Below are 19,140 nucleotides of genomic sequence, written 5' to 3'. Positions count from 1 at the left end.
CCAGCCCCCAACCCCGTCAACAACCCCGTCCTCATCCACTTCACCCACGTCCCACTCAATCTAGTCGAGTACTCAAACGACCACCCCGCCGAAATCTTCATCTACAAACGATCCCGCATCCTATACCTCGCCGAGGCGCAGGACCTCCTCGTGAAACTCACCAGCGCGCCGCTAGAAATCGCACAGGGCGAGTTCTCGAAGTATATCTCTGTTATGAGTTCGCGCATGGGCGACACGGAGGGAGAAAGAAACCGGGGTTTGGGGGGGATTATACTGAATGGCTCGGCGCGGTGTTGCAGTTCTGAGGGGGGTATTGCGATGGAGCCGGATGCGTCGTTTGAGCCTTTCCAGTGTCAATCTCATCAGAGGCCTCCAACATGGGAAGTGGAAGGGGGTCCACGTGTTAGATCCAGTGTGGTTGTCGAGTGTGGGTATGAAGAGCACATGGCGTATCTCCGGGAGAGGGCGAGACTGTGGGTGCGGATCTCGGAGGGGGGTGTTCGGGCTGTGGTTCTGATTTTTCTGGGCAAGGATCGGAAGAAGATTGTTTTTGAGAAGTGGGTTCCGGATTGGTGTCGGTGTTTTGAGGGGGGTGCCGTTTGTGGTGCGTCTGTTGAGATCACTAGAGATGAAGATGGGGATGGGCAGGTTGTTGTTGCTGGGGCTCCGTTGATGGTGAGGTTTCGGGAGATGTTTCGGAGGGATCCGACTGAGGACGGCGAGAGGGATTATGTGTTTGCTGAGGATGAACTTGGAGATATGGCGGAGGTTGTGTGGATGCGCATGGAGGATTTTGCAGAAGGGGGATAACCGGGGGTAGGATCTCAGGGCACTGCCTCTTTTTGACTGAACGTATGGAAATGGCATATTAATTTCGATTCCATTGGGGTGCAGGGAGTATTACTGTGCCTGCTCGCAGTTATAACCCGCTTTCATATCATTCAGGCATTTTCATTCCGTAAACCATCTATCTTCTATAACCTTCTTTATCTATCGCCCAATTCGTGTATCATAGCTTCGCCTTCGCACTCCCCTCCTTAACACCCAACCCACTAATATCAACCTGTGGTTTTAATCCCCTGGCCAAATCCGCTACAACGCGCCCCGTCCCCAGAGACAGCGTAATGCCCCAAGGCCCATGCCCCGCTGCCACAAACACCCCTCCTCCTCTTTTCGTTTTCACACCACCAAGCAACTCATCCCCAACCCTACTGACAAACGGCACGCCCCTCTCCGCAACGGGTCGGAGACAGAGTCCCTCCCTGACGATCGTCAGGTCGTTGACGTTCGAAAGTTCATCGGCTGATTCCGATATCCCCGACGGGAGAGAGCCCATAAGTCTGTTTGCAACGGACTTGAGTTTGTCCATTTCGGATTTCTGGAAGAATTTGTCTTTCAACTCTGAGATCGAGTCCGGAACGGGAATTCCACGGCTGTTGAGACCGGCAATATAGATCTCCCCTCCCTCGCGCGAGAACATTTCGGGACTGAACCCGCAGCTTGGCGGGTGGGTTGTGAACACCGCGTGAGATTGGCCGCTGACTGCTTTTTCGTGCTCGGCTGTGTAGCGTGGGGAGCGGAGGACTAGGGAGTAGCCTGCTAGCGGATAGATTGGGAATGTGGTTGTTGACGTGGGGAAAAGAGAGGTGAAGACGGAGGATGTCCAGGCTGCGGTTGCGAAGATGAGGGTCGTGCAGGGAAGGGTTGATATTGTGTTTGTTGAGAGGTTGAGTATTTCGATACCCGTGAGCGTTCCGTTGCTGTCTTGGATAATGGCTGTTGCTTTGGCGGGTTGGTGGAGCGTGACCCCGCGAGATAGGGCCCTTTCGAGCAGAAAGTGCGAGAGGCGGAGGGGGTCGCTGTTTCTTGTTAGAATCTTCTCACCACAAGAGAGCTTTTCGCCACCAGAGGAGAAAGGAATGAATACATACACCTGCGCCACACTCCCCCCCTCACTAATCCTCTCCACAGCCGTTCCCCTCTGCTTCGTCAACCACCCAGGCCCGTCCGTCAAAACCGGCTTCATCATCGCCGTTTCCGCACGGCTAGACCCCGAGCGTAACTAGTCGTCGCCCCTCGCTCCTCCAGCGCCAGCATCCGTAGATCCCAAGCTCAATGCCGTCCCCTTCATATACCCCCACTTCTTATCCCCGCCATGCTCCGCAGCGAGCGATTCATGGAGTGCAAAAGAGTATTCACCTAGTGGGAGGAGAGACGGCTCGAACCAGTCTTTCGCAAGGAAGCCCGCTGCGAATCCAGAAGCAGAGGAGAACAGTTCGGGAGCCGATTCAATGATGTGGATTTCTTGCTGCGACTGTTGTTGGTGCTCGGTCAGGTAGTAGGCGATTGAAGCAGCGATTATACCGCCGCCGAGGATGACGGTAGGCATTGTGCTGTAGATTTGTTCGGGAGAGCGTGGTGGGTTGGAGTGTAGGTTGAGTGAAGTTATCCTGACTGCTAGAGAGAGTCTCCAACCTTTTGTACCCCTCTGTAACTAGGGAGTCCTCCGTGCTCGGAGTCTAGTTGCGCCTTCCGTTGAAATGTGTGGAGACATCGCACGCCCCCCACAAGACGAGGATCAGATACTCTGCCTCATTCGGCTTCGTCTTGCCCTCGCCGGTACCCGGACCGGTCGCATTAATTCACAGTGTGGTGAGAGAAGCCCTGAACCCATATTTGATGGGTGGACACGAGTTGTTTGCCGGCGGAATACTTTGCCTCGTGCGCTTCCGGCGGGAAAAGGTTCATGTTGCGTCGTGCCACGTGACCTTGCTTAGGTATCAGGACCTATTATACCAGGTATAACTACCTACCTACTCTCATATCTAGGTCCCTGCATAATGCGTTGGTCTTTTTGATGTACTAGCAAAGGCCTGCTCGTATATGGTGATGAGCATATATGGTCCTGATCCGCTGAGTGTAGCAGCCTAATGGGCTATAAAATCAATCGCTCGAAAGCATAGGTGCAAGAAATTATATCAGAGACCAAGTAAAAGTGGTCTGAGCAAGTCTCAAGATCTTCCAGCTGGAACGCAAGGGATGGCAGTACCATAAAGCTCTGCAAGGACACTCAATCCTAGATCTCATTTACGTCGATAAACCAACAATCTACAACACGTATCGGAAATCCACATTCTCAAACTCCGTCTTATCCTGCATACCCGCCTCATCACTGCGAGCCTTGTCCGCCGGTCCATACGTTGAGTCGCGGTAGCGGTTGGTGGTGAACAAATATACTGAATAGTCAGCACTTTTCCCTTTCTCGACGCGAGACAACTTACGCAACAAGCCAAGATGACAAGCTGTCTTGATGGCATATCCGACGAGGAGCCCAATGGTGGCGCCCCTGTACTCGGGAGCCTCGGACGGCTTCACCACGAACGGGCCAGCGAAGTTGCCCCAGCAGTATGCGGTACTGGAATGTTTTAAAAGAAATACTAAGAGAAATAGAGGAGGAATGCTTACAAGACCATTGCATTTGCCATAGCGCGATGCGTATACCCCGCCATATTCGACGACACCGTCACAAGGGAAACAGTGAACCCAACTGACTGGGAATTGACGAGCCAGAAACATGCCAGACGCTGCCATGTTAGATGCCTCGGGAGGTACGCCATGCATCCGGCGGCAACGGTGCAGAGGATATTGGCAGCCGTCGCAGTGAGAAGACGACTGTTGGGGATGTTGAGGGTGATTATCCCGCCAATGATCAATGCAATGATTTGAACACCATCGCCGACCGACTTTAACTGCGTCGTCTTTGTGGTCCCGAAGCCCATATCCTGAATGATGACCGTGGAGAAGGAGTTGACGACGCCGTTGGGAATTGCAGCTGCGAAGACAGAAATGAAGAGCAGGATTGCTTTCGGGTCGATAAAGGCTGTCACAGCTTGCTTCTTGTTGAATGCTTTATTTTTGATGCCGGTTTCGTTCGCTGAAACCCGTTTGACGGCAATGAGGCGCTCGCGCTGGTTGAGGAAGAAGGCGCTCGACGGTGAATCGGAGAGGACGAAATACAGAACAAAGGACCAGAGGCAGGTCACACCGCCGAGGATGAAGAACAGGATCTCCCATCGCTCGGGCTTTGTGTCTGGGGACATCTTGGAGATTCCGAACGAAATATACGATCCGACAATCCCCGCCCATCCGAGCGAGGAGTACCAGATACACTGACGGAGGGGGATCTCGCGACGGGTATACCAGAAACCGGTCATAAGTGTCAGGCCTGGGGTCACGGCTGCTTCGAACATCCCCATGATGAACCGGACTCCCAGCGCGCTAGAGTACGAGCGGCACTGTGTCATTATGATCACCATCAGACCCCATAAAAAACAACTAATTCCGAGCACGCGTTGCGCTGGGAAGCGTCCGATCAGCCACCCACAGGGGTATTGTCCGAAGAAGTACCCAGCATATACCACTAGAATCGTCAGTAAACGTTTCCATGGATGCATGAAAGTATCATACTGGCCGAGAGGTAATTGAACTGCTGCCCCTTGAGATTCAACGTGTCTTGGTAGCCCAGAATGTTCGCATAGTTCAACGCGGTCTTGTCGAGGAACTGCAGGGCTTGGGTGACGAGAAAGATGGGGAGGATGATCGCGTCTATTTTCCAACGAACTCGAGAGTTCTACTATCGTTAGTGTGTCTTTTCGTCTCGCAGACAGATGACAAAATACCTCTTTATCGGAGACTTCGATATCCAGTCCGTCTCTGTACTCTCGATACCCAATGGCATCGTTCTGTTCTGTCAACTTCCATGACCATGGTAAGGGTGAGAATTTCGTACCTCATACAGCTCTGTCTTTGCGTCCGCCGGATTCTCATAGTGAGAAGCATTCTCAACTTGGTCCGCTGTTCTGATTTGCATCCTGGCGTACGGTCGACGGAGATTGTTGATAGCACAATCCAAGGACTCACGGGCGAGTTGGCACTTAAGAACCCTGAATCTGGGGAAGGATGCGGGGATCAGCTGACGCCTTCACTCCCCGGCCTAGCTGTCTCTGTCTGCCCGGCCATTTGCCGTTGGAGGCCCTCCGGAATGTCCCCGATACTGTCCCCTCTCCAATCTCCAGCGGAAGCCGGAAAACCTCCCAGGATTCGGCATACGTATAAGATCGTGTACGTAGCGGTGACTTGCATCACTCACCGTTGCTTAGCACCAACAAGATGGCTTCGACTACATGGCTCGCTAAACCCCCGGGGTCTTGCTGTTTGCAGGGTACCCTCCACAATGGCACCCCACGCGGATATTTCAAATCCGTTGCTGGCGTCGAAACATACATTACATACCCGAAATCTCCGAATGGCCATATCCTGTTATACTTTCCCGATGTATGGGGTATGTTCCAGAACGGCCTCTTGGTGATGGACGCATTCGCCGACGCCGGATATACCGTTATTGGGCTGGACTATTTCCGTGGCGTACGCACCTCTTTTCCCTATCTTACTACTTAAACAGCCACTGAACAATGTAGGACCCGGTCTGGAAGCACCGACGCAATCGACATGACAACTCTAACCCATCATTTGACTACGAAGCGTGGAAAACGAAGCATATGACGTTTGCTAACGAAGCTGTTCCGCGCTGGGTGGATGCAGTCAAACGAGAGTTTGGAAAGCCAGGGACGAAGTATGCTTGTGTTGGGTTCGTCTATTCCATCCTCTTTGGATACGCTTCAAGTTTCTCACTTTGAGTAGATACTGCTTTGGCGCGCCCTATGTCTGTGACTTACTTGCCAGCGATGCCGTCAGCGCCGGTGCGTTCGGTCATCCGGCTTTCTTGAAGGAGAGGCATTTCGCGAATCTAAAACGTAGGATCCTGCTAACCTTGAGGTTGACATCATGTTGATTATTCTGCAGAGCCACTGTTCCTATCATGCTCCGTGCAAGACCACACGTTCCCGACCGCAGCTCGTCGGAAAGCACTTGATATTATGGATTCCAACGGGGCGCGATATCAATTACAGCTGTTCGCTGGAGTGGAGCATGGGTTTGCGTTGAGAGGGAATATGGAGGATTCTTATGAACGTTGGTTGCCTCGTTCTACCCACTTTGATTGGCACTGCTAACACCTAGTAGGGTACGTCAAGGAACAGAGTTTGAAGGGCATAGTCAAGTGGTTTGACTTCTGGTTAGGTGACGCGAGTATAGGGAGTGAGAAGGCGAATCTATGATTCATTTGTAGCGTTCTTGTATCATAGCTATGAGCCATGAAAGACATTTCATGTTATTTTATTTTTATATACAGAGGGACCACCGTGGTCCAACAACTCCCAATATCAGCTATATTATTATCACAAACTGCTTTATATCTATTGGACGGGCTTTTCATCTAGCCTTTATGCTGTGTATTCTCTTACTACTCCGGGGTCACCGTCAAGGCTACCCCATGCACTCCCCTTCCGCCGTTTCTCCTCCCTAACTAACTACCCCAACCTGACGTAACATCATCCGCTCATCTTCGTACATCTTCCAAATCCCGAGGCCTTTTACCCGAAGGCAAAATCAAGCAGCCCAAGCTTCTCGCCACGTTCCTTGTCTTCCCCGCACTCCACCGGCGACTTTCCGCCGCCAAGTGTGGAGTGTCGAAGGCCCGGCAAGCCGGCGACTCCCCGTCGGAGGTCCGAGGTATACCTCTCCAATATCACCAGAGTCTCAATCGAGAACAAGTCTTAAGAAAGAGCCTCCGTCCTATCTGAACTACTAGCGTACAGCAATTTCTTTCGTGCACACTAAACAATATTCGCAATGTCTCCCCCACCAGCATTCACCTTCACCAATGAAGTCGCCATCGTCACAGGCGCTGGATCGCGCATGGCGGGTACATCTCCTCTCCCTCTTTCTCTCCCCTTTTCTTTTCCTTTCCCTTATTACCATTAAAACTATAAACTAACAATCAAAACCCCCAGGCGAAATCGGCAACGGCCGCGCAACAGCAATCCTCCTCGCCCGCCAGGGCGCCAACGTCGTCCTGGTAGATTTCAACCCCGAGTGGGCAAACGAGACGAAACGAATGATCGAAGCCGAAGGCGCCCCCGGCGAGACAATCGTCGTGCAGGCCGACGTCACAAGCGAAGAGGATTGCAAGAGGGTAGTCGAGACGACGGTGAGCAGGTTTGGGAGCGTGGGGATTTTGGTAAATATTGGTATGTATCACCCTCTTTTCTATCTACGGAAGACCGAGACAACGATAAAGAGAGAAGCTGATCATAATATAAAACGGCATAGTCGGCGTCGGCGGCGCAATGGGCGACGCAACAACACTCGACCTCACGGCTTGGGAGCGCGACTTCAGGATAAACGTCACGAGCATGGTTCTCATGAGCCGGTTTGTGATTCCTGAGATGAGGAAGGCTGGACGGGGTGCTCTTGTCAATATGTCTTCTGTTAGTGGGTGTATGTATCTACCTTTCCTTTTATTTACCCATCCTCGTCTGCAACCCTACCCTATATTGCAGACCAAAGTAATAACCTTGCCCTACAGTACTAGGCGGCAACCCTTCGCTCCTCTACCCCACAAGCAAAGGCGCAATCATCCAAATGACGCGCGCCATGGCCGCGCAGCACGGGCCGGAGAATATCCGCGTGAACTGCGTGTGCCCTGGCATGGTGTACACGCCGATGGTTAGGGGACGCGGAATGACGGATGAGATGCGGCAGGCGCGGATTAACCAGAATTTGATGAAGAGGGAGGGGGATGGATGGGATGTTGGATATGGTATGTTTACCCATCAAGGAAGCAGAGGGGTGTGACGGGGGGCAAGGGGCTGTTTGGGGCCAGCGCTGACAATGTGCAGCGATTCTGTTCCTGTGTAGTAAGGAGGCAAAGTGGATTACAGGATTGATTATGCCTGTTGATGGGGGGGTGAGTACTGTTTCTTTTTTACTGTGGCTTGACTGGGTAGTGGCTAATGGGGATTTGTATAGACGACGGCTGGAAAGGCGGATAGGCCGGCGTTGAAGGCTGATACGTTGGCGGAGAAGAATACAGGGGTGCCGAATCAGGGGGAGAATAAGGCTTGACAGGGGGATGTTTTGCATGTTCATGTTATTCCTTCATCGTGTACACTGTGTTGTAATTGACAAAAGTGCCGGGTGTTACACAATAGACGAGACAATATAGTCAGTAATCAACAGCAAATATTCCGGCACATGGAGGTGGATTTTCAACAGCTAGGTAAATGACCGCACAGCTAACTTAACCGCACTCTACTCCGGCGGAAAAGCGTAGCCCGCAATGCCCTCATCGCTATACCCAAACCTTGCAACCGCATTATCCCTCTCAGTTGCTGAGATAGTATAGAAATGGTCGGTGTCCCGCCCACTATACAAAGGGTACAGCGGGGTTAGGGATGGCTGCGCCTGCTGCGGGTAGATATAGCCCGCAACGCCTTCGTCGGTGTACCCCAGACTCTGAACTGCGCGGTCCCGCTCTGTTGCTGATGTAGTATAGAAATGATCCGTGGCTCTTTGTGAGTACATTCTGTACAGCGGCACGGTTCCTGAGACGCGCATTGATTGAATGCGGCATGCGATCCCCTCGGCGGTGTATTGGAGGTTTTGCACAGCGTTGTTCAGTTCGTTGCGGTCGGTGGTGTAGAAATGGTCGCGGATATTGGAGCTGTATGCTCGATAGAATGGGACGATGTTGGCGCGAGCAAGGGATGTATGAGATAAGGCAGTAGAAGTGGGAGGAACAGAAGGTGGTATTATGGCTACAACAGCGCCAAAGGCTGCAGCGAAAAGGGCGTAAAGGTGTACTCTGACCATCTCTACACAAAATAAATGCGATAGGCTCTGAAAAAAAAGAGAGCTGGGAGTTGCAAAGCTCCAGAGGGTGGTGATTCTTAAATAGTTACTGGCGTTCACCCGGCATATGCTGTGTCTAAATATGTTAACATATGACAAACGGTCTTACTCTGGCTCGCTAAGTTTCAACCGGGGTACATTCGCAGTGATAGCGGGGATTGAAACCAGGACTTGCGTGATAATGTTAGACAACGGTCGTATCACAAACCCCGAGGCTAGGGACTAGTAGGCTTGTTCAACCAATCAAACTAGAATGGTATTTCTGGCAATATGCCTCCAGCTTGCCGGAATAAGTGCCCGAGAAATGAGATAGGTAAACCCGCAGCACACTACCGATACATATGCATTGAATGGCAATTGGTGGTGCTTGTGATGCGAACCTGGGTATACTGCTCTCTGTCTGCCTCGAAAGTATAATTTGGACAGTGCTGGTCAATCAGCTATATCTTCATCGCTCTAACATAGCCCGATAGCCACATGATTGACTGTAAGAAGAAGTCAAGAATGACCGGATTTAGTTTCCCCGGGCCGGGCATTCCCCGCACAAATCTCCCCGGCGACTTTCCGACCTCCTTCAAGCTTCAAGCAACCACCCACTCTCATGGCTCGACACCGCAAGATCGTCTGCTCGACCTGTCGCCGCCGCAAGAGCAAATGTGATGGAACATCACCTGCCTGCTCCAACTGTATAGCCTCCAATTCGCGCTGCGAGTATGAAAAAGCCCCGTCGATCGCGTACGTGCGCGCTCTGCAGGAGCGGATCCGCCAGCTCGAGAAAGCACCACACCCGGAATCTACCCCCTCCACGCCAGTTCCACCAACCTTCACAGCCCAAGATGCTGACTTGTTCAGCGTCAATGCTCGCGGTGATGTGAGCTATCACAATCCCACTTCCGCCATCCATGAGGCCCCGGTCGAAGAGTCATACAGGCCCCCGCAGCCATCGGTACCAGCAACAGATCCCCGAAGAGCCGAGCTGCGACAAACTCTCGTCTCCAATGCAGCAACTCAGAAGAGCTTGGAGAATCTCAACCTTCAGCTAATCACACCTCAGAGCGGAATACCAGAAGATCTGGCGAGCACGCTGCTACAACTGCACTGGTGCTGGCTCCATCCGATGTTCCTGTTCGTCTATCGGCCTGCATTTACTCGTGACATGTCGCAGCTCACAGATGGTGACCGACCGTCGTACTGCTCCCGAACAGTGCTCCAGGTACTTTGCGCGCATAGCTGTCGGTTTATACGCGCCCCGGAGAAAATCTGGAATGAGGCTATGCAAGGGGAGTCATTCCAGCAACTCACTGATCGGCTCATGTCGGAAGCCAGAATATCACTTGCGATGGAAACGCTGAGAGCGCCCTCTATTGCTACTATCCAAGCTCTCCTGCAGCAATCTGCTCGCGAGGTCGCCAGTGGACGCTCCTCGCAAGCTTGGCTGTTTTCTGGCATGGCATTTCGCATGGCCATTGATCTGGGTCTTCATGTTTCGACAGACAAGCTTCAACACTACGCAAAATCGCTCTCGCCGGAGGATATTGAAATCCGCAAGCGGCTTTTCTGGAGTTTGTATGCATGGGATAAACACATCAGTCTGTACCTCGGGAGAATGCCGAACTTCATTCTCGGAGCTGATACAGTTCCTCTGGATTTTCTCGATGACTTCTCTGAAGACGATCCGTGGGAGCCATTTTACGGGCCGGATCCTCGAGCAGATGAGCTTCCATCATTCCAACCTACCCCCGGTCACATCATATCCTGCTTTACAGCTTTATGCAAATTGTGCATGATAGTCAGTCGACTTATGCTAGAGCTATACAGCGCGCACCCTACCGTTCACGAAAGTCCGCGAGCCGGGTCGTCTAGAATGGCCGCTTTCTCACGCATTTCCGACGATTTGAGAATCTGGTGGACGGGCCTCCTTCCTTTCCTCCGCATCTCCCCAGAGCATATCCCCCAACTTAGCCCACCACCACATATCACCTCGCTAAACCTGATGTACCACACAACCCGCATACTCCTGCACCGCCCACACGTTGCCGGCAGACAAACCTCGCAGACACCAGCTGTTCAACAGAGCTGGAAAACCTGTCGATCCGCAACAACAGCCATCTATGATCTGCTGAAGATGTACGTCGACACGTTCGGCTTCCATCACATCACGTACATGAACAGCTACTGCACATACACCGCCGCAACTACTGCAGTATACCAGCTCGAGACAGATATTTGCGATGGCCTTGACCCCCAGAAGCAAGGGTCGCCCGCATGGACCGAGCTGAAATTCCTCCTTGAAATCCTGCAACATACCGCAACAGCTATGCCTGCATTGGAGAGAAGTATCGACATTATTCGTATGCGGATCCAGAAAATACTAGAGCGGCAGGCAACGAGGCAATTACAGGCTTTATTTTCGACAAATGCAGCTGCATCAGCGCGGAAGCCCTCTCAATCCAGACCTCAGTCGCAATCGCAGGATAGTACCGACCAGTGCTCACAACCTCTTTCTCCGCCGCCCACCATTACTTCTCCATCAAACGACTCGTATATCTTGCCATCCAATCCAATTATCGATACCGCCCTAGAACCGTGGGAAGCTTGGCTTCCTGCATTCCCCGGGCAGGAGGTCTTTTATGGCTCGGAGTCACTGCTCGATGTTCAAGCAGGCCTTAGCCCGGACGCACGATCTGCCTTGATGGGAGCGAATCTTGATCCTCATGTACGGCTGGATTTTGATCTTGTCGATGGAGCTTTGGGTGCGGATGGAGGTGGCGGTTTTGCCATGGAATTGTGATGATATATTACAGGCGGAAAAAGAATACTGCATGATATTCTTCCTTGCCGTCGGTTGCGCGTGGCTTACAGAGCATCTCTGTTGCTCTCTCCCCGTCACAAGTACACCTAGGTATTAGTCCTTCATCGCTACAAAGCTGTAATGACCCGATTGGCGAAAGTGAGCCGATGGATCTAGCAGATTGGAAATAGCCTAAACCTCACAGCCTGAAGTCACGACAGGGATTCTTCATGATTTGACCATATCGCACCCCTCCTCATCAGCACCTTATGAAGCGCCGCGCTTCTCGTAATTCGCCAACCAAGGCGCCGAGCACAAAAATTCGGGATCCTGCAGTCGCATTTCCCCGCCAATTATAGTCCGGGCTAGGGAAGATACGCCCCCATGGGGTTTGCTACCCCGAATTTTAAATGCGGGGTTCGTGTTTTGACATCCTGCTCTGCTCCCAGGGTCTTTGAGTGGGCCACTTGCTCTATTTGGACTACCACTCGGCGACGATTGTCCCGGTCAGTTGAGATCAGCTGGTACACTACGAGAGGATATAAAGAGTAACCCACTCCCCCTCAAACTGCAAGATAGATCACCACACCTCTGAGCCTGTTCTAACTCCGCCATGGCGAAAGGAGCGGCTGGAACCGCCAAAGGCGATGTCAAAGTCAATGAGATCGCAGCGACCTCCGAGGTCTCACGCCTCCTAGCTGAAGACAAAATACCATGGTACAAGAAGAGAAACCTGCGCAATCTCTACCTCTTCCTCATGCCATCAGCTCTGGGAGTTGAGATCACCACAGGTGAACTCCACCCCACCCACTGTCCATGATGCAAGTTAATGTACTCCAGGTTTCGATGGCAGTGTCCTCAACGGTCTTCAAGCGGTCGACAGATGGCAAGCTCACTTTGACTACCCAAGCAGCGCAACACTTGGGCTTGTCTCCGCTGCCATTTCGATTGGCTCTGTCGCTGCCGTTCCCGCCATCCCCTTATGTAATGATCGCTGGGGTCGTCGGTTCAGCGTTATCTTCGGGTCTTTTATTGTTCTCATTGGCGTCGTTATTCAAACAGCAGCCGCCAACCTCGGCATGCTGGTCGCTTCACGCATAATCATCGGGTTTGGACTGGCCATTGCTCTCTCTGGGGCAGCGCAGTTGCTTACAGAGCTTTGCTATCCGAAAGAGCGAGCAATCATGGTGGGTTGCTTCCAGATCTCGTGGTATGTAGGCTCGGTATTGGCTGCTGGAACAACGCTCGGCACCTTCAACTGGCCGAACGAATGGAGTTGGAGGCTGCCGACGTTATTCCAAATATTGCCCAGCTTGCTACAGGTCGCTTTTATCTGGTCCGTATTTATCTTCCCTGAGAATCCTCCGAGATTACTGACATTAGTAGGTTCGTTCCGGAATCCCCACGCTGGCTCATCTCCCGCGACCGACACGACGAAGCTCTTTCTATCTTGACAAAGTATCACGGCGAAGGCGACCCTGATTCGGCTTTTGTCGCCGCTGAGTACCTTCAGATCCGTGAAACCATCCGCCTAGAAAAAGACGCCTCCTCTTCCCCGTGGCGCGAACTCTTCAGCACAAAGGCCAACCTCCGTCGGTGCACAGTCGCATTCTGCGTCGGTCTCTTCTCTCAATGGGCTGGCAACGGTCTTGTCAGCTACTACCTCGCGAAGGTCCTCTCCACGATCGGAATCGACGATCGCCTCACCCAGAACCAGATCAACGTCGGTCTGAGTTGCTGGAATTTGGTGACTGGAGGACTGGCTGCAAGTCTAGGAACGAACTACCTCCCCCGTCGCACCCAACTCCTCACAGGCTTCAGTAGCATGTGCATCATCTTCTCCTGCTGGACCGCCGCCTCCGCGGTCTTCGCAAACTCCACCGACGCCGACGGTGAAAACGGGAACAACTCCGCCGCCACCGCTGTCGTCGCGCTCATCTTTATCTACTACGCCTTCTACAATCTCATGATGCCCTTGCAATACCTGTACGTCTCAGAGGTATTTCCCTTCTTGCAGCGATCCAAAGGAATTGCCATCATGCAGCTTTCGAACAAGGGCGGCACGGGCTTCAACCAGTTTGTAAATCCCATCGGAATTGAGGACCTGGGTTGGAAGTATTATCTTGTTTATGTTGTGATTCTAGCTGCTGAGACCGCTGTCATCTGGCTACTTTATCCGGAGACGAGGGGCGTTAGTCTTGAGGAGGTGGCGGTTGTTATGGAGGGTGATGCGGCGAGGGTTGAGAGGGTGGAGGGGAAGAAGGTTGAGGGAGATGTATGAGCTGTTGATCGAGTGATGTTGAGGTGTTATTTCCATATATTGTGTTGTGTATTCGGAGGTTTAGCTTGGCGCTCCTGCTGCTATGGAATTTGTTATCCCCAGTTTCCTCTTTCATAATTTCAGCACTCCAATCCTGTTCGTCGGCCCCTGGACCTGATCCTGCCAGCCATGTACATGTCCATTCAGTTATGACACCATGGACTGGATTCCATCGAATTCTATCCCTGCCCCTGATCATCCTCCCAGTCGCAATCGCAACGGAGAAACCAAAGCCCGCACCGGTGTCGTACAAATAGGTACTCCAACTGAGGTAGTAGGTACATCCCATCACAGATACCCCTCCACATGCTTTCTCTTTCAGTCCTCACTCTCCATTTTTAACAGCAAGCCATTACTGACCATGGAGCCTCAGAGTCCAGCCAATGCGAATGAGTCTAGTCTCAATCCACCCCCCGGCGCTGAGATCCCCGTTGATGGAACCCTCAACTTTCGCTCCTTCGGCGGCTACCCTGTCCCTGTCCTTTCCAGTCCCAGTGACAACAACAACAACATCACCACCACCACCACACGCGACAGATTCCTCCACCGCTCCGGCCACCTCGAAAACCTAACACAGACTGGGTTAGCTCAGCTGAGGGAATTAGGGATATCGACGATAATCGACCTGACGAATTCAAAGGAGACGAATGCGCTGTTTACACGGGCGGGAAAGGACAACAACACCGGAAATGGAGATGGCAATGGACATAAAAGTAAAGATAGAATTACCGTGGTCAACCTCCCGCTCGCGAAGAAGGAGTTCTCCGTGCAGCAGTTGGCGGAGAAGTATAAGCGGTATCTGGAGATTGGGGAGGAGGTTTGTTCCTCTTTTGTTTTCTTCTCGGTTTTTGATCTGTCTTGTCTTGTCTTGTCTCTCTGTGGTAGAAAGCTCTCGCTGATATTTGATTTGGGTTTCGTGTGAGCTCTAGGCTATAGCATCAAGCTACATAACCCTCCTCACCGACGGCGCAGCCACCGTGAACCAGATTATCCGGTTACTCCTCTCTAATCCCAAGAGTGGGTATCTAATTCACTGCGCCATGGGCAAAGATCGCACGGGCGTGGTCTTTGCAATTCTTCTTTCTCTCGCGGGTGTGTCGGATGATATTGTCGCGGAGGAGTATAGTCTCTCCGAGGCCTGTCTGCGGAGTGCGCTACCGGGTATTGCAAAGGCAATTAGGAAGGTTGTGAAGCCGGAGATCTCGGAGGAGGATGCGGTTTGGAGGGCGGGGGTTGTGGTGCGGACTGAGTGAGTTTTTCCTCCCTTTCCTTTTCTTCCAATGCTTTATTGTTTTTCCGGGAAGGGATATCACTAACTGTGTTGGTTGTATAGTAAGGGATCGATGCGTGCGATGTTGAAGATGGTGAGGGAGAGGTTTGGGTCTGTCGAGGGTTACTTGGTTGAGTGTTGTGGTGTTGCAGAGGAGGAGTTGAGAAGGCTTCGTGGTATTCTTGTTGAGGCCAGCGATGGACGTAGGGAGAGGGGGTGATGATTTCGGGCTCGATACGTTCGCGTCTGCGGTTCTATCTGGACATTTCGTTATTAGACAACGGTAGATCCAGACAGCTGCGAGGCATGTTAAGGTTCAGAGTTCATCGAGCATCAAAATTACCAAAACATCCGGCATATTGGACTGCGCATGCACAGTGTTGCCGGACCTGGTATCCGTTCGAATGTTTTGCAGGATCTATAGCAGAGTGGCAGCGTAATGAGACAATAATTGTTGAATGGAGCGCGACTGCACTTCGAAATGCTCCGAATTGAGTACTCTATGTCTGTATGCCGTCGTGGCAAGTAAGGTATAAAGAAACAGAGTCATTGATGCTGCGGCAGCTCAAAGAAACTCTAGCCGTGAAGCGGGACATTCTGCACAGCATGATTTGCCAGTTAGGGCTCGGCAACAAGGGCGACTCATGCTTTGGATCACTGATTACACAAGCTGCCCTTAACGTATTCCTTACAAATATTGTTGCTTCTTCTTCCAAGTCTTGTATCCGATATTTATAGAAAAGTATACCGTGCGCTGCTTTCGTCTTATACCTCCTATGCTTCCGCACCCATTATTATCTGCAAGGAAACTCGAGCATCGACTCTCCCTACGCTTCTCTAAAAAAAGACATCATCATCTTGACCAGCGAAAGTAAGATTAACGGGGCGGAAAGATCTCTGGGGACTTGACACGATGCACAGTGTGGCCATTATTTTGCACTTAATGGACATAGATCACGGCCTATTTGGCATCGTTGCGCAGGCGTTAAATGTATGGCTAGTTATAGTTATGAACTCTCGGCCTCTATGGTATGGCACCCGTTGTCAGGTAGACGGTAATGATTCGACAAAACTTCTTGCTCAGAAGGACACCTCGAATAGGAACACTGCTGGTTTGAGAGTAGCGAGCGTGTCGCCTATGCACAATTCATAGTCTCATGAGATGTAAATTCCTGCCAACCTGCGATTGGTACCAGGCAAAATGACTCGTGGAAGCGCCAATATAACGTAAAATCTTCTCTACGAAACCTGCTTGTCCCCCGTAAGCTTACATGCTTTCTCGCTCCTCTGAGACATGAGATAAAGGACAGATATAAGTACCCTCCCTCGTCTGGTTCATTTCCAATTTTCTTCTTCTCCCCGTGGTCTCATCTCTCCGTCTCCCATCCACCTACGAACATCCGCACCATGGCTCCCAGCAACATCCTCCCAGGCCTCACTCCCCTCAATCCCAGGGACAACGACCAGCGCGAAATCGTGGCCCAGATGGAACGTCTCTCCAGGGATGCTGCCACCTACCTCCCTAACACCACCACCACCCATACCCCTCCTCACAACACCCCCGCCACCAACATCATCTTCTTCACCGTCTCAAACTGGCTCCTCGACATCCTCCTCCACCTCCTCTCCCTCCCAACCCAACACCACACCACCCCCGCCCAAACCCTCAACATCTACCGCGCAACCAACACCCTCCCAACCCTCCAAGCCCACCTCGGCCACACCCTCGCCTACTTCTTCCATACCCACCTCCCTCACAGCCCCGCCTGCCAAAGCCACACCCGCACCGACCTCGCAAACCTCCTCTCCGACACAATCGGCAATATAATCCACTCCCATTACACCTTCTCCCCGCTCAACGGGGCAATCCACCCGCATCAGTGGATCCGCGCTTGGCGGCCGGTGTTCGTTATCCATCATCCCATGTGGACGTTTCCGCAGGTTCTGCGGGAGATGTGTGCGGACTATGAGGATGGGTATCTTTCTGATGAGGGGCTGCGCGCGATGTATAGGGTTCAGATGTCGTATCGTGCTATCAGGAATCGGTATGAGTGGTGTTTGCAGCAGGCGAGGGAGACGGGGGTTGAGGAGCCCGTTGTGGTTCATTGGATGGATGTTTTGCAGTTTCAGGACTCGGTGCGTAAGGATCAGGATCAGGACCAGGGTCAGGGTCACGGTCAGGGTCAAGACCAGGGTCAGGATGATGGGCAGGATCAAAATGACAACCACGATCAGGATCAGGGGCTGATGAAAGTCGATAGCGACGAAGAACCTCGATCTCAACCTCAACCTCAACCTCAACCTCAAGCTCGGGAACAATCTGAAGAACAGCACCAGCACAGACACCAGCACCAGCATCAGAGACCCAACACAACCAAGGGGACTCTTCTCAAAAACCTCTGCGCCAAACTAGGCCTCGTCCCCGACCTCGTCCGCGTTCACGAAATCGAAACCTTCGACGAGGACACCGGCCTCTATGGCCTCGAGGATATCTGGGACATCGACGATCCGCATGGCGCGTTTGAGCTCTGTCTTCGCGAGGCGAGGAAGGTGTGGAATCGGGACTTTGGGGTTGATCTTGCGGGCCAGATTCAGGATTGTGTGCGCCGGGCTATGGGGGATTTCCGCTTTCTTGTGGAGAGGAAGTGGGTTGGTTGATCAGATGAGCTACATACTTTCTCGATTGGTGAATATGTCTTCTCTTCGTGCACGGCTTTGTGTCGAGACTGGTTCTTGATAATTCGTTGATGTCTGAGTAGATAACGCTGCGCTGCGTGGACATACTGGGTTCATTTGTTATCATTTTCGTCGCTGATGGAATACTATGCTTTTGCCACTTCCAGGTCACGTGCGACGTCAAGCCCTCATCGCCAGCCGTGCAGGGGAGAACACCATAACATAAAGCACTTCCATCCTCTCAATTCTAAAAGGAAGTTTCCAGTTGCCTTCTAGACAATGGTTTCCAAGCCTTTCTATCTTATACTGGTTGTTTTCGTGTCACTGCTTTAGTTCCCTGTTCTTGCACTCCTGTCATCCTGGTCGCTCCAACTCCAACTATCCCGATCGCGATATCAAAACAAAATACTAGCTTCAGTAGCAATGATGTGTTCAAAGGCAAAAGCCCTAGCATTACTATCAAGTATTTTCCTTTGTCTGTGTTTGCAGGTTCTCTGAGCGCTGAATGAGTGTGCCTATCCCTCTAGCAATCTCCAGAACAGCTTCCCCAAGTGGCACGGCATGGAGACGCGCGCTGGAGACGGCCTGAAGCGTGTAGGCGGTCTTATCACCTTCAGATGGTATGCTTTGCGGTCTGTGGTGGAGAGGTTTGTATAAGACCTGTGTAAGACCTTGCTCTGTGGGCTTTTCGAGCGGGCGGGTCGCTGGTCGAGTTCTTCGCGATTTCGTTTTTGGGAGGCCCAATGTTCCTAGATGGAAGGACTGAATGGTTAGTAGTTTGAGGCATCACTAGACTGTAGCTGGAGGCACTGATCTATCTCTGCCAGGGGTGCTCGATAAGTGGGTAGAGTGGTTGTCAATATCTTGTGTTGAAACTGAAGTCAAGACCAAAGCACATCGAGACTATCTGATTTGCAATCATGAATCTGTTGGTGTTGGTCTTAGTATGTAGCTATTTCTATCTCATTATGACATCTCCAGCTACCGGTCAAAAGGTCGTTTGTTATAATAGGGGTAACAGGCTGTATCTAGACGAGATCTGAGCAACCTAAGGCGATCTAGGAGCTTACTGGTCCGTCTAGTTTCCGAGTATATTTACTGAATGAGCATATTCGCACCAGTTGCGTAGTGTCTGCTTGATTTGTGTCTCTTCCCATTCTGCGTCCTTAAACACATGCACTTCTGTCAAAGCTGCCAACATCTGTCCTCTTGTCTTCTTCCTTTCACACTCCACAGCTCTTCTCCTTCCCTCAGATACATCACTTTGTAACT

The 19,140-nt window shown here is 51.8% G+C and overlaps 9 protein-coding genes across 9 annotated transcripts; 6 read left to right on the top strand and 3 right to left on the bottom strand.

Annotated features, from left to right (window-relative positions):
• Positions 1-318: 318 nt before the first annotated feature.
• On the top strand, positions 319-810 carry BJY04DRAFT_223331 (uncharacterized protein; the record flags this gene model as incomplete). Its single annotated transcript, XM_073717663.1, has 1 exon — positions 319-810. One exon carries the CDS (start codon positions 319-321, stop codon positions 808-810), a length of 492 nt encoding a protein of 163 aa, XP_073566062.1.
• A 199-nt stretch (positions 811-1,009) lies between these two features.
• On the bottom strand, positions 1,010-2,389 carry BJY04DRAFT_210781 (NAD(P)/FAD-dependent oxidoreductase; the record flags this gene model as incomplete). The annotated part of the gene is made up of 2 exons (XM_073714304.1): positions 1,010-1,859; positions 2,064-2,389. 2 exons carry the CDS (start codon positions 2,387-2,389, stop codon positions 1,010-1,012), a joined length of 1,176 nt encoding a protein of 391 aa, XP_073566061.1.
• A 647-nt stretch (positions 2,390-3,036) lies between these two features.
• On the bottom strand, positions 3,037-4,870 carry BJY04DRAFT_231948 (major facilitator superfamily domain-containing protein; the record flags this gene model as incomplete). The annotated part of the gene is made up of 6 exons (XM_073719654.1): positions 3,037-3,236; positions 3,282-3,415; positions 3,466-4,420; positions 4,468-4,630; positions 4,680-4,742; positions 4,790-4,870. 6 exons carry the CDS (start codon positions 4,868-4,870, stop codon positions 3,109-3,111), a joined length of 1,524 nt encoding a protein of 507 aa, XP_073566060.1. The 3' UTR covers positions 3,037-3,108.
• Positions 4,871-5,169: 299 nt separating this feature from the next.
• BJY04DRAFT_210779 (uncharacterized protein) lies at positions 5,170-8,025 on the top strand (the record flags this gene model as incomplete). Its single annotated transcript, XM_073714303.1, has 10 exons — positions 5,170-5,424; positions 5,478-5,647; positions 5,701-5,813; positions 5,863-6,030; positions 6,767-6,823; positions 6,912-7,148; positions 7,231-7,398; positions 7,487-7,720; positions 7,800-7,867; positions 7,930-8,025. The coding sequence occupies 10 exons, from the start codon at positions 5,170-5,172 to the stop codon at positions 8,023-8,025; spliced, it is 1,566 nt and encodes a 521-aa protein (XP_073566059.1).
• Positions 8,026-8,211: 186 nt separating this feature from the next.
• BJY04DRAFT_223325 (uncharacterized protein) lies at positions 8,212-8,772 on the bottom strand (the record flags this gene model as incomplete). Its single annotated transcript, XM_073717662.1, has 1 exon — positions 8,212-8,772. One exon carries the CDS (start codon positions 8,770-8,772, stop codon positions 8,212-8,214), a length of 561 nt encoding a protein of 186 aa, XP_073566058.1.
• Positions 8,773-9,412: 640 nt separating this feature from the next.
• BJY04DRAFT_231942 (Zn(II)2Cys6 transcription factor) lies at positions 9,413-11,602 on the top strand (the record flags this gene model as incomplete). The annotated part of the gene is made up of 1 exon (XM_073719653.1): positions 9,413-11,602. One exon carries the CDS (start codon positions 9,413-9,415, stop codon positions 11,600-11,602), a length of 2,190 nt encoding a protein of 729 aa, XP_073566057.1.
• A 599-nt stretch (positions 11,603-12,201) lies between these two features.
• Positions 12,202-13,883, top strand: BJY04DRAFT_231940 (MFS transporter; the record flags this gene model as incomplete). Its single annotated transcript, XM_073719652.1, has 3 exons — positions 12,202-12,393; positions 12,443-12,938; positions 12,989-13,883. Exons 1-3 carry the CDS (start codon positions 12,216-12,218, stop codon positions 13,881-13,883), a joined length of 1,569 nt encoding a protein of 522 aa, XP_073566056.1. The 5' UTR covers positions 12,202-12,215.
• A 400-nt stretch (positions 13,884-14,283) lies between these two features.
• Positions 14,284-15,412, top strand: BJY04DRAFT_223322 (tyrosine-protein phosphatase; the record flags this gene model as incomplete). Its single annotated transcript, XM_073717661.1, has 3 exons — positions 14,284-14,739; positions 14,852-15,171; positions 15,256-15,412. The coding sequence occupies 3 exons, from the start codon at positions 14,284-14,286 to the stop codon at positions 15,410-15,412; spliced, it is 933 nt and encodes a 310-aa protein (XP_073566055.1).
• A 1,187-nt stretch (positions 15,413-16,599) lies between these two features.
• On the top strand, positions 16,600-17,850 carry BJY04DRAFT_223321 (uncharacterized protein; the record flags this gene model as incomplete). The annotated part of the gene is made up of 1 exon (XM_073717660.1): positions 16,600-17,850. One exon carries the CDS (start codon positions 16,600-16,602, stop codon positions 17,848-17,850), a length of 1,251 nt encoding a protein of 416 aa, XP_073566054.1.
• Between the last annotated feature and the right edge of the window lie 1,290 nt (positions 17,851-19,140).

This window comes from Aspergillus karnatakaensis (genome assembly GCF_047715665.1).
Source record: "Aspergillus karnatakaensis strain CBS 102800 unplaced genomic scaffold BJY04scaffold_70, whole genome shotgun sequence".
Taxonomy (NCBI): domain Eukaryota; kingdom Fungi; phylum Ascomycota; class Eurotiomycetes; order Eurotiales; family Aspergillaceae; genus Aspergillus; species Aspergillus karnatakaensis.
The sequence above is the reverse complement of the archived record's forward strand: the minus strand, read 5'-3'. Positions and strand labels throughout refer to the sequence as shown.